Source organism: Phaethon lepturus, unplaced genomic scaffold, assembly GCF_000687285.1.
Source record: "Phaethon lepturus isolate BGI_N335 unplaced genomic scaffold, ASM68728v1 scaffold6628, whole genome shotgun sequence".
Lineage (NCBI taxonomy): Eukaryota > Metazoa > Chordata > Aves > Phaethontiformes > Phaethontidae > Phaethon > Phaethon lepturus.
This window is the reverse complement of record NW_010555451.1, coordinates 32,827-44,591: the sequence shown is the minus strand read 5'-3', so window position 1 is coordinate 44,591 and position 11,765 is coordinate 32,827. Positions and strand designations below refer to the sequence as shown.

Here is an 11,765-nt window from a genome sequence, read left to right as displayed (position 1 = left end):
CTGGAGGGGGAGGCCCTGCTCCACCGAAACACTCAAGCAGGTCCTGAACTTTACGCATTTGAATAATTCTGCCGAAATCAAAAGGCCCCACTGTCCAGCTTTGGTGGATTGGGGCTTCATTAAATCATAGGAGGCTGTTTACATCAGTGACTGGTGGTTGATGTAAACATGACAGCACCCAGTGCTGCTCCTCCAGTGCTCCTGCACTGCCACTGGTATGCCTGAAAGAAATGGTTCCTCAGAAAAAAAGCAGCCGTGACCACCGCCTGCAGCACATATCCATGTCTGTGTTAATAGGATGAGCTCTGACCTTGGAAAAAATCCTAATTACAACTTTCATGCATTCTCTGCCACCGTGATTTCTGTTCCTACTGTATACTCTTAAGGGTCTCAGCTTTTGCATTGCAAACTCCTGGAGGCAGCAAGGCTTTCTAACTTTGGCTGCAAATATTTGCATATACGCCGAGCTGCAAGAGACTTTCTACACCATTTATCTTTTCTTTAACACAGCTCTGTTCTGCTCGTTTTTTCTCACTTCTCCTCCAAAGGGAAAGTGACAGAGTCAGCCACAACGTGCCTGCAAGTGCTGCGAGATAGAAATCCGTAACCATCCCTTCCCCCCCTTCTATGGTTTTAGATAATTAGTTGAAAAAATATTTCCTTGATAAGGCTACACCAGTTGAGAGGAGTGTATGAAGACCTGTAACTAGAACTGGGAAGAATTGTTTTTGACAAATGTTTTATTCTCTTGGGGAAAGGAATAGTTCTTTGGTTGTTGTGAAACAACGCTCCAGTTGGGGTTGAGTTTTTCAGGTAGTTTTCACCACCTATTTGCAGTCAGGGCTTGTTTTGTGCAACCGATGGCCAAGGAGGGAGCAGTTGGGACCTCACTGAGCCCGGCAGGGAGGCAGAGGAGGGGACATGGGAGGTCCGGTCCCCCCGTTCCACCTCCCACCGTGAGAGCAGCACACTCCTCCGTTCCTTGTTTCTTCATTTCTTTGTCATGGCTGCGTAGTTAAGTGTTTTTTGCCAAATGAACAGCTCGCACAGGAAGGGCTGAGAGAGACCTACCTCAGAGTTACCAAATGACTTGGGGAGATCCTGAGTCAAATCTTTGCTCTCAGCGTGAAGAATGGCAGGAAGCAATGTGAGCTCGAGTGCCCTTTCCTCTGAAGCACGTCTCCCAGCCATCAAATTAGAAAGAAAACCCGAAAGAGTAAATCTGGCTACTCGGATCATTTGGAAGAAAAAGGCTTAGCAAAAACCTGATTCCCTTCCCCAGCAGAGGCATGGCAGGGCAGCATTTCTGTGCCACTATGGGCAACTCTCTGTATGTCCACTCTCCTTGGCTATTAAGGAAGACTGACTTCAAAACAAAGGTCTTTTTTGACGATGAAGGTATAAATTTCTGTGCCATTTATCCCAGCCATAGATTGCTTTTGCAATTTTGCAAGCCAAACCTCCAAATCTGAAAAGTGAATTACAGTGATGGCTGACTCCATTAGCCCCACAGTTCTTTATTTGTTGCTGGTATTTACAAAACATATGCACAGGCTATTCAAATTTGGATTTGATAGTTAATGCGCAGGTTTATCAGAGGGAGAATATATCCTGTGCTTGTACCCACATACAGTGTTTATTTACACTTTTAAAGCATGTTTACTGACCTTAGCAAACAGTATTTCCAAGAAATCTGCTCACAGGTTAAGCAAATAGCGAAGCGATCTGAAGACATTATTTAACAAGGGAAGTGACTCACCGGCTTAACGACAGGGAGGCCTCCGCCATCCAGCCAGGATGCCAGGGCTGGAAACCTGGGTGCGGGGAGGAGGCCTGCCGGCGCGGAGCAACGTGAAGCCACGCAGTCGGGGGGAAATGGGGTTTGCATCCTCTGCGGCTGTGCCACAAAGACTGGGTGCCATTTTGGAAACTTGAGGTGTGAACGGCTATTTTTGGATGGCGGGGGGTTTTTTCCTAGGAGGGGTTTGCTGTAGAGGTCCCCGTGTGTGCCCGTACCCACCAGCAGCTGTGCCGCAGAGGTGCAGTGGGCAGAGCACAGAAGTGCCTGTACCCCCAGCATGGGCCAAGCACATTGCGACATCTCAGGCTGGAAAATAAACACCTTTGCCGTGTTTTCCTCTCTTGCCAGGGCCTGTCTAGCCCAATGCTGCGCTGCCCGTCCCAGCGTCTCCTGGACAGGATAGTGCGGCGCTACGCTGAGGTGCCAGACGCTGGCAGCATCTACATGGACCACCTCACCGACAGGGACAAACTGCGCCTCCTGTACACGCTGTCCGTGAATTCGCACCCCATCTTGTTACAGGTACGCACCACTTCCCCCCAGCTTGAAACCTCACCCTGCAGCCTCTTGCAAGCGAACCCTGACATGAGATGTGCACCAGCCCCTAGCTGCAGAGGAGTCCCAGCCCTACCCTTTGGCAAGCTCTCTAGCCTTCATAAAGTGAGTTTCTTCTTTGGGGTTGGATGGCTGAAGTCAGGCAGATTCCTGCCGTGCTCCTTGCATCAGCCTGTGAAGTTGCGGAGTGATATGGATGCCCAGTCACTTAAATAAATTGGAACCCAGACAGGTTATTGCACTAGCGCACTGTGAAAGCCAGCGTTTTACATGTCCCCGATACTTCACAGTGTTATGTTTGCATTGCTAATATATTAATTTAAATCGCAGCCTGTTTATAAAAGAGAAAGAGGATGCCTTAGCATGGGAGGACCAAGGCGCAGTGTTGAGGTTGGACATGGACTCAGGGAGCACTGATTTCCCAGGCTGCATGTCCCAGCGCTGTTTTTTACATTTACATGCCACTGGTAACTAGCTCCATAGCAAAGTGCAGCTTTGCAGAGGTCTTTGGTGGAATCCCAAATAAAACTGAGCTCTGAGTTTGAAGGCAGAGAGCTGGGAGGCCTCACGCCCCTCTGCTGGTCCCCTGCTGGCATACGTGGCGTGTGGCTCCTCTCTCTTTACATGTGTTTCTGAGGGAGTATCCTCACCCATCCCCATCGCAGCCCCACCTTTAGTCCTCACTGCTGTTTCTTTCAACCCTTTGAGATTGCACGGAGAGGCAGCGGCAGCATCTCTCTCCTGCCCCAGGCCACTGCTGCCCTCAGCAGCTCACAGGGCTCTGCCTGGGTCCCAGAGAGGGGGAATGGTGCTCGTGCTCTGGGATTCTCCCAGGGGTCATTCAGCCACCCCGGCCATGGCTCACTGAGGCATGAGGCTCTGGCTCTCAGCATTATAACGATACGGGAATGCAGCTTAAAGAGGTGGGAAAAATATGCTGAAGAGAAATGGCTTGATTTTACGTGGCTGCCCAAAATGCCTTCACAGCAGAAGGGAGAAGCAACCTTAAACATGAAACTGGATGAGTTCATAGCCCTGCCTTGGTAGGGTCTGGGGCGCTGGGGAGACAAACAAGTTATAATGTAAATGGCAGAAAGCTTTGTGTTGGCATGGCTGAGCAGTCATGCGGTTTGGTTTCCACCTGGGATAACAGCACTGCTAGCACAAGCTGCAGTGATGCAGGGAGCCCAGCCCAGGTGTCCCCACTGCAGCAAACACCCAGCACTTCTGTCCCTGAGACTGCAAAGTCTCTTACAGAACAGCCAGGCAGCTCTTACAAATTAGTGATAACCGCTTTAGCCCCACATCACCTCCAAGCCGTGACTTTAGCTATGCAGTACTCGTGAGGGACCCATCAAAGGCTCCATAAAGACACCTAAAATTAGCTCTTCTGTGGCTAAAATTTTCATGAATTTGAAATCTATTATTATCTTGGACTTTCCGGTTTGTCTCCCTCATGGAATAAGTCTTGAAATATCAGATTATTCTTCCTTAGTTAAAAAAAATGAAAAAAAAAAAAGGCAAAAAAAAGCAGCATAGCTACTCCAGGACTGAGTAGCGCCTTCCCTGGCTGCTGGGGCAGGCTGGGGTGAGGAAGGGTTGTGGTCTGCTCTAGAAAGCAAAACACAACACCAGCACTGCTGCCTGAAGCCAGCCAGGGCACTTGAAAGTCCTCCAGGAGGGAGGTGGGTCCTTGGGTAGAGCACAGCAGCCAGAGGGCAGGGGCAATCCCCCCCTTCCCACTCTTCCCGGCAGATCTTCCCCGACGTGGAGGGATGGCCCTTCCCACGGTACCTGGGCTCCTGCGGGCGGCTGGTGGTCAGCGCCAGCACCCAGCCCCTGCGCGACTTCTACGGTGCAGCCCCCGAGGTGGCCGCCGACCTGGCCCTCCAGCTCCTGGCTGTCCTCCGCTCTATGGGCACCAACGACCTCAACTATTTCTTCTACTTCACCCACGTGGACGCTGGCACCTTTGGCGTGTTTAGCAATGGGCATCTGTTCATCCGGGATGCCAGCACGCTGGGAATCATCGACAAGGAGGAAGGTACGCAGCAGGCTCCATGGCTGCTCATCTGTCACAGGAGGGCTCAGTGAGGCAGGGGAAAGAAATCTTTCACCTGCTATGCTTGGCTCTGCTGCTGATTTTTTTTTTTTTAATCAACCAAACATCACTTGCTAGATTAAATAATGAAAAGTTCATGGAGAGATTTACTGACAGGAAAAGCATCAGCAGCTCGTGCCATCCGGGCTCTGAGTCAGGAAGGCGACAGGCATTTTGTTTGTGCAGTCATTGGTTTGGTGACCGACCGTGGGCGCTTATGGCCTGCCCGGTCCCCTCTGTGGCTGTCGGCAGCATTCAGCGTGCACGGTGCTGAACGCTTTCATTAGAAGTCTTCCTAAATCACCTCTTTTAAAACTTTTGCCACACCGATGTCAATATTTGCAAGTAGAAATTTCATAACTTCATTCGTTTTAAGTATTTGGTCGAATCAGACTCTTTTTAATGCATTTATCACATTAACTAATAATCATTATTATTATTATCATAACAACATCATTTTTACATAAAATCAAGGGTTACTATTCACTTTTCACAAGTTACATTGGTGTAATCCTGAAAGTAGAGCTAGTCAAAGTCAAATTCCTCCAATAATTTAACAATTTCATTTTGAATGTTCAAATTTTCAGAAGGCCTTTGCTCAGCTCACACATTCAGCTGAGCAGATTTCAAATATTCAGAAGCAACTGTCAGAGAATTTTCCAGTGGGTTTCTTTTTCCTGTCCCAACAGCTATTACTGTTAACTTGACTCCAGCTAGATGAGCTGTTGTTGCAATTTAATGATTTTGGGTAACATGGAAAAATTATGGGTTTGGCTATTTGTGGTTGTTTTTGTAGGAACTCCACATTTTAGGTTAGTACTCCAGTTCTTGTCATTTTTTCTGCATCAGTTTGACTTGACAGACTCCTCTCCAATTCCTCTGTCAGACGGTTCTGCAGAGCTCTGTCATTCAGAAAAATATACATATTTGAGGAGTGAGAAAATTGGCCCATATCCAGCTACAGCACAGAGTACTTTGTGGTGAAAGATAGACGTATCCTTTAGATAGTAACAAACCCCATGTTAATACAGAGGTACAGACGTGATTATCCAAGATTTTGCTACCATGTTTCTAACAACTGGTTTAATTGTCTCTAATAGGGAGCCAGCTGATTGATGGCCAACAGGAGTACAAAGATATATTTAGCTGTTTGACTGTGGACTGCCAGTCTGCATTTGTGTCCTGTAACTCCATCAGAGAGAAGCACAGCCTCGTCATGGTGTGTCAAGAGCTTTTGCCTAAGCTACTGAAGGGGAAATTCCTGCAACCTGTGCAGGAGAAAATAGACAGCTTCCTGCAGCACTGCGCTGACGGCCTCGCTGACGACCACGGTGTCGACGAGGCGGTTGCAAAGCTGGCAGAGCTCCTGAAACCTTTGCGGTCTTGCGATTCCCGTTTTGCCTACCGCTACCCTGACTGCAAATACAGTGACAAATACTGACGGCTTCGGAGGAGGAGTCCCCTGGGAAGGACTGGGGCAGTGTCAGCCCCCTGCCAGTGCAGGAAGCAAGAAGGAACCAGGGTAGCTGGAAAGAACTGCACCAAATCTGGGGCTTCCTCATCAAGGCAGAGGAGGAGGGAACAGAGTCCACACGGGATTTATTGTTCATCTCCCAGAGATGCATTTGTTACATGGGTTGTTAGACATGATGTAAGGCTTATGGATTATTAGCATTATCATGAGTGACAGGGGCTACAGGATTAATAAACCTCATTCACGTATTTTGGCCTTGGAAGGGTTTTCCATGCCATTTGTTAAAAAGAAACCCTCCGAAGGCAACATGCTCACAACTAGCTATATAGAGGAGCTTTATGACCAAGAAAGTCTTTCTGATTGAGATGATATATACGTAATGTAGGATGGATGGAAGCATTTAAGACTTTCTCTGTGGGGATTTTTAATGTGCTAAAAATCATAGATAAACTGAACGGGATCAGTTACGTACCATCATTCATCACAGATCACTTTTACAAAATATTTAAGTTTTATTACTTTTATGGCACACAGAACTGAAAGACGCAATCGACAGCATTGAAAAGCTGAAAGGTCCCATGTCTCTTGAGGCTTAATTTCTCTAATACCCAAATATAATTACTTTTAGTCTTTCTCGAGTTGATGGGCAGCAATTGGAGACCAATAAAGGTTTTTGTTTTAAGATCAGGAAAAAAAAACAACTCTGGGATGAGATTGTCCAGCAGATATACTTTCACATTTTTCTCTCTAAAGAAAACCAGAGGAACCATTTGAACAAAACCATTCAAGTGGGAAAATTAACTTAAGAGGGGAAACAACACAGGCAGAGGGTGAGAGATTAGTCTACCCTGAGCCCGATGAGACTCGCTGAACACTCAGTACTGCAGTGTAGGTGCTGGGGCACCCCGCACGAGCTGGGGAGGTCTAAGTCATAGAATCATCGAACCACAGAATCACAGAATCACAGAATCATTAAGGTTGGAAAAGACCTTTAAGATCATCAAGTCCAACCCTCAACACCACCATGCTGACTAAACCCTGACCAGCAAGCCATCCTCATCCATTTTCCTTCCAAAGAGGAATCAGTAAGGAGTGACTCAGGCACCTAAAATTCGGGGTGGTAGACTCTTTTTTCACAGCTGTGGCCAACCCAGGGCTAGACACAGGTGCTTCATTTTGCAGGTGAAGGCTGCAAAACTTGCAGAGTTGCAAAACGCCCAGCATCTGTCAGTCCTCATCTCGTGTGCTCCCTGTGGGGTGTCAGAGGCCCATGCCAAGCCTTCCCTGATGTCTAGGGGACTGCCAGACCTCACCTGGGTTTGGGGCTTTCTCCTGGGATCCAGGTGCGCAGCAGTCACCAGCAAATTTGACCGAGCTGAGTCAGAAACTAGACTTTCTGGATCCCCCATAAGTATTTTGATCATGCAAACAGACTTCCTCTAGCCATCGTTCGAAAAAGAAATCAGTAACAGCATAAAAGCAGAAGAAGGTGTGAGTTCATTGGCATTGCCAATCGTCGTACGGAGCTACCGGGCGCAGGAATGCAAGTCAAGGTTTTGTGTTGGCTGTGGGGGGGCTATGTGCGCACAGAGCACCCAGCCTGAGGTTCAAGGTGGTGTTGCAGACAGGTTAGGTATCCAATACCACACACAGGTCTGACACTGGGAAAATCTGGCCCAGGACATTTATTTTGCCTTTCCTCCTGGCATGAAGTATCAAGTGCACCTTTCACCTCTCAAGAAGTAGAAACATTGAAAATAGTTTGTAGGTAAATTTAGCTCCAGGCCCAGATGGCCTGACAGCAAAAATGTTTAAATATACAGCCTAAGCTACGGCGGCAGCCCTCTTTCTTGATTTCAGTCTATTTCTACATCATGGCTCTCTTCCCGTAAGAAAAACATGTCCTTTCTGAGATCCACAAGGCTGACTAACAATCTGTTTCCGACAGTTTTTCTTGACTCTGTCTGCATCTCTGATCTCTCGGTCTGTGATCTTACCTGATAGTTGGGCATTAGCCCCAGGCCCCCTCCCTTCCAGTGAGTCCTCCCCCAGCGGTGCCGGATGCTGGCCACCTCGCGCGGGGCTGGAGGAACTCCCGCATCACCTCCGCCCTCACTAAGGTGGGTGGTGAGGTGCTGCCCACCCTTGGGCTGCGAGCTGCCAGAGTCCCCTCAGTGCTGGAGGACAGCCTTCTTCATGTGGTCGTAACCAAAGATGCACACCGCAAAATGCCCAGAAAACGCTAAGATGAAGAACTGGCCTGGTCCACCCGTGCCCCAGCAGAGATGATTTCCAAGCCGTGGTCTGCAGTTGCTCCATGGCGCAGGCTGGCCGCTGTTACAGCGCGGCTTACCAATGGCTTGACTTGCATTGAAAGGAGGAGCAGCCCTGGCAACAGGGCTCTGTGCTGGGGTCACTCCTCTCTCACATGTCCTGGGTGTTTTTATTTTCACCGTGCACATTTTTCTTTTGCAAGTGAGCCGTTCATCCACTGTAGGGCTCTGTGCAAAATGTCTCCTGGGCAGTAGAGCATCACTCAGCCCAGGAAAATGCAGAGGGGATGCATGTGCTCAGCACTGTAGAGAACGGCAGGAGCACGCCCAGATCTCTCAGGTCTAATCCAGCACTGGGTAAAAGGTGTCACACGGGCTTCAGCTGGGCCCCCAATAACTCGTGATCCTAAAATGTTGGGTGTAAGAAACAGAAGAGTCGTGGTCTTACTTCGCTGCTTGGGCTCAGTTGGCAAGACTGCAGCAGAAGTCTTGAGGCACGTGGCATCTATTTTTACAAGGCTTGATTCAAAGTTGTTGAAGCTGAGAGGAGTTTCCCTCCTGCTTCAGTAGACTTCCATATGAATTTAAATCATTAAAAAAAAAGATTAGAAGTAACAGAATCATGGATTTAAAATTTTTTAAAGCATTGGGAGCTGTGTTCACCACCAGTTTCTCTTCAGACATTGACTACAAAGGCCAGACTGATGTAAGACTGTGACTAATATGCCAGCCATAAAATCAGTCCATGGCTCAGAGAACAATAATTTTCCTAAACTAAATCTCATTTCCCTATATTTCCCTGGCCTTCTTTTTTTTTATTGCCAATTTTTTTTCTCTTACTATTTTCCTATTTTCTTGGCAGTCAGGCCCTGGAATTGGTGCCCACCCTGTCTGCCAGCTCCAGTCAAGCCTTGAAATGCTAGTAGGCCAAGCTCCAAAAGGATGTGAAATTAATTTATAAATGGCAATTATTTTAAACCTAATCCTTCCCAAAAGAACTCTCGAGCAATTTTTTCCTCTCTGCGTTCGAGTTATTTTTGATGGTGGCTTTGTGCGAGCCTCTGCAAACTGTTCCTGGTAACAACTTAAAACGTTTCTGCAGCAGGACAAGGACGGCAGGAGAAGTCTTCCACCAGTCTCTCAGTCAGCCTCAGTGCTTCCTTTACTTGTGGGTAGTTTGCAGCTACCTTTACGTCCACTGTTTGTCGGGTGTCTCTCCTACTGCCCCATATCCCGCGTATTTTTAACATTTTCACGTCAAGAGGTTTGTAGAACTGTGTTTTCTGCCATATTTGGTCTAGCAGTGTATTTTAACGCTGTCATTCCCCAGGGGATGGGGGCTGCGTATGGGCAACCCATAGCAAACGACAGTCCCAGGTTCACCCGGCGTAGTTCACCACTCCTCTACATCTCGTCTTCGGCCAGCGCCTTCGCGCGTCCCCGTGCTGCTCGCACCGCTGCCCCCGGCCCCACACAGCCCCCTTGGGAAGCCAACGGCGGTGGCATTAAACTGCATATTTTAACACATTCCTCCCACCAAAGAGAGAACACCCTGGCGGCGCTGGCTGAAACGGGTCCTCCTCGAGAGAGAGGAGATCAGAGATGCAGACAGATTCAAGTGGAAAATGGGTAAAAACTGGTTCCCTTCCGTGAGCGATGCACCCAGTGCCTATTCGCTCTGTACCCTCGTCTTCATTCAGCCACCCTTCCATCAGCTACCCAGACGTGGCTGATGCGTGGGGGAGGTGGCACCAAGACAGAGCCTCTGAGGTGGCCTTGTGCTCCCAAAGGCCAGAGGGACCTCTGTGCCCCTTCAGCCTGGGCTGTTCTGACACCTCCCGCCACCTCCCGGCCAGCGCCCTTGGACGGGACGCTGTGTGTCCGAGGGAAAGGGGTGTGCTGCATATTGCTGGGAAAACCCACGCAGGTATTTGAAGTCAAAGTGTCCAGTAACACAGAGAGCACCCCAAAACCTTCTAGCAGGGGGCACTTTCGTTATGACTGGTCCTGGGGCGGGTGGGTGTTGGAGGTCCAAGTTTCCCACTCCATAGCTTTTGTGGGTGATAATTTCTTGCCCCACTTTGCACCATCCTGGCTCCCCATTTCCCACAAGGGGTTACCCAGAAAACATGGCGGCATTTTGGAGAACTTAGGATCAGCACTCAACATCTCCTGTCCACAGGAGCAGCCAGACAAGCACATTTCATGCAAGTGTCTTTCCAGCAAGCTTAGCCAACTGCAGTTGTTTGCAGGTGCTTTTTATTTGCCTTCTGCTTTTCTGAGACTTTAGGATGCACTTGGGTCCCATTTGCCAACTACTCTCCACAGCCAGGTGCTCTAGACACTTTATTGCTAATTCTTTCTAAGTGAAACCTCAGCTTCTCCCATTATCACATGAATCTGGGAAGTAGAGCTTTAACAAAAATATTGAATGTCATGAGATGTTACGAAATCACGAGAGCCAGCACCATGGTATTCTGAATTGGTTCACCAAGACACATTAATTTGATTAATAGGTGAAGTCTAGCTGCTACTGTATCCTCTGTTTCTCTAATTCAGTGCTGAAAGGAGCTTGCTAACCATCCTGAAATTAAAAACAAATGAACATTAATTTCAGGGAAAGGAAAATTAAATGAAAACAGCTACTCATGGCAAAGCCATTGGGGAGTTGGGGGACTCCTGCACAGTTTCTTCTTTACAGAGTAAAAAAAATGGCCAGACTCATCTGCTCTCCTCCACATGGGGATGGCCTCAGTTGGAGAGCGTTGGTGGGATTTTAGCACTGCTCCTCAAGGAAGAATTGAACAACTGACAAGGGACCCCCAAGGAAGGATGACCCAGAGATCCAGAAAAAGCGAAGAGAGAAGAAAAGACAGATGGAAAGCTAGAGAGAGACACCTGATAAAGATCTTCAAACAATTTTTTTAAAAAGCAGTTAAAGGATGGGGATAAACTGTTCGGCGTGTGACCTTATGTGGTAGTGGGCTACTGCAGTAGGAACAGCATGGAAATGGGTAGAGAAGCTGCAGGGCCTCCACCATTGGGACACTTGAAGCGAGCGCGGCATGGCAGCACATGGCATTGTACTGGGCCGGAGGCTGGTCCTGAGACTGCTGGAGATCCTTCCCTGTGCAAGGGGTGGACACTGAGGTGGCCAGCCTGCTTTGCCTCAGTTATATCTCTGTCATGTGTGATGAGCTGTCAGCCCTTAAAGCTGTGGTCCACGTATCTCGTGTGGAGACAAGACCTTCTAAAAAAGGAGAGGTTAGAGGTGGCTGTTTGGTGACTGAATCCAGAAAATAAAATGGTGGGGTTACTCTTCTGTGCTTAGACCACCAAAAGGGAAGGGGCAGCAGCAGTAAGCTAATTTTCTCATAAAAAAAGAGAAAGCCTTTGTTTCTGGTGTAGTTTTGCTTGCAGCATTTTACATTTTTTCTCTTCTGGAGCAACGAGAGGAAGCATCCCTTTCTCCACAGGTCTCCAGCTGGACCTGAAGGATGCTGCTTGCACTATAAAGTGGCCCCCGCTGCTGCCGGCGCTCCTCACTCCCGCACTAAGGGC

At 48.4% G+C, this 11,765-nt stretch overlaps 1 protein-coding gene across 1 annotated transcript; it reads left to right on the top strand.

Annotated features, from left to right (window-relative positions):
- Positions 1 to 1,392: 1,392 nt before the first annotated feature.
- Positions 1,393 to 6,107, top strand: LOC104624716 (chromosome unknown open reading frame, human CXorf36). Its single transcript, XM_010292156.1, has 4 exons — positions 1,393 to 1,398; positions 2,150 to 2,323; positions 4,112 to 4,400; positions 5,558 to 6,107. The coding sequence occupies exons 1-4, from the start codon at positions 1,393 to 1,395 to the stop codon at positions 5,896 to 5,898; spliced, it is 810 nt and encodes a 269-aa protein (XP_010290458.1). The 3' UTR covers positions 5,899 to 6,107.
- Positions 6,108 to 11,765: the final 5,658 nt, after the last annotated feature.

Excerpts from the sequence above, each read along its gene's own strand:
- LOC104624716 (XM_010292156.1), top strand. Across the intron at positions 2,324-4,111 it reads CGCACCCCATCTTGTTACAG|ATCTTCCCCGACGTGGAGGG; the intron begins GTACGCACCACT and ends TCTTCCCGGCAG. Across the intron at positions 4,401-5,557 it reads AATCATCGACAAGGAGGAAG|GGAGCCAGCTGATTGATGGC; the intron begins GTACGCAGCAGG and ends TGTCTCTAATAG.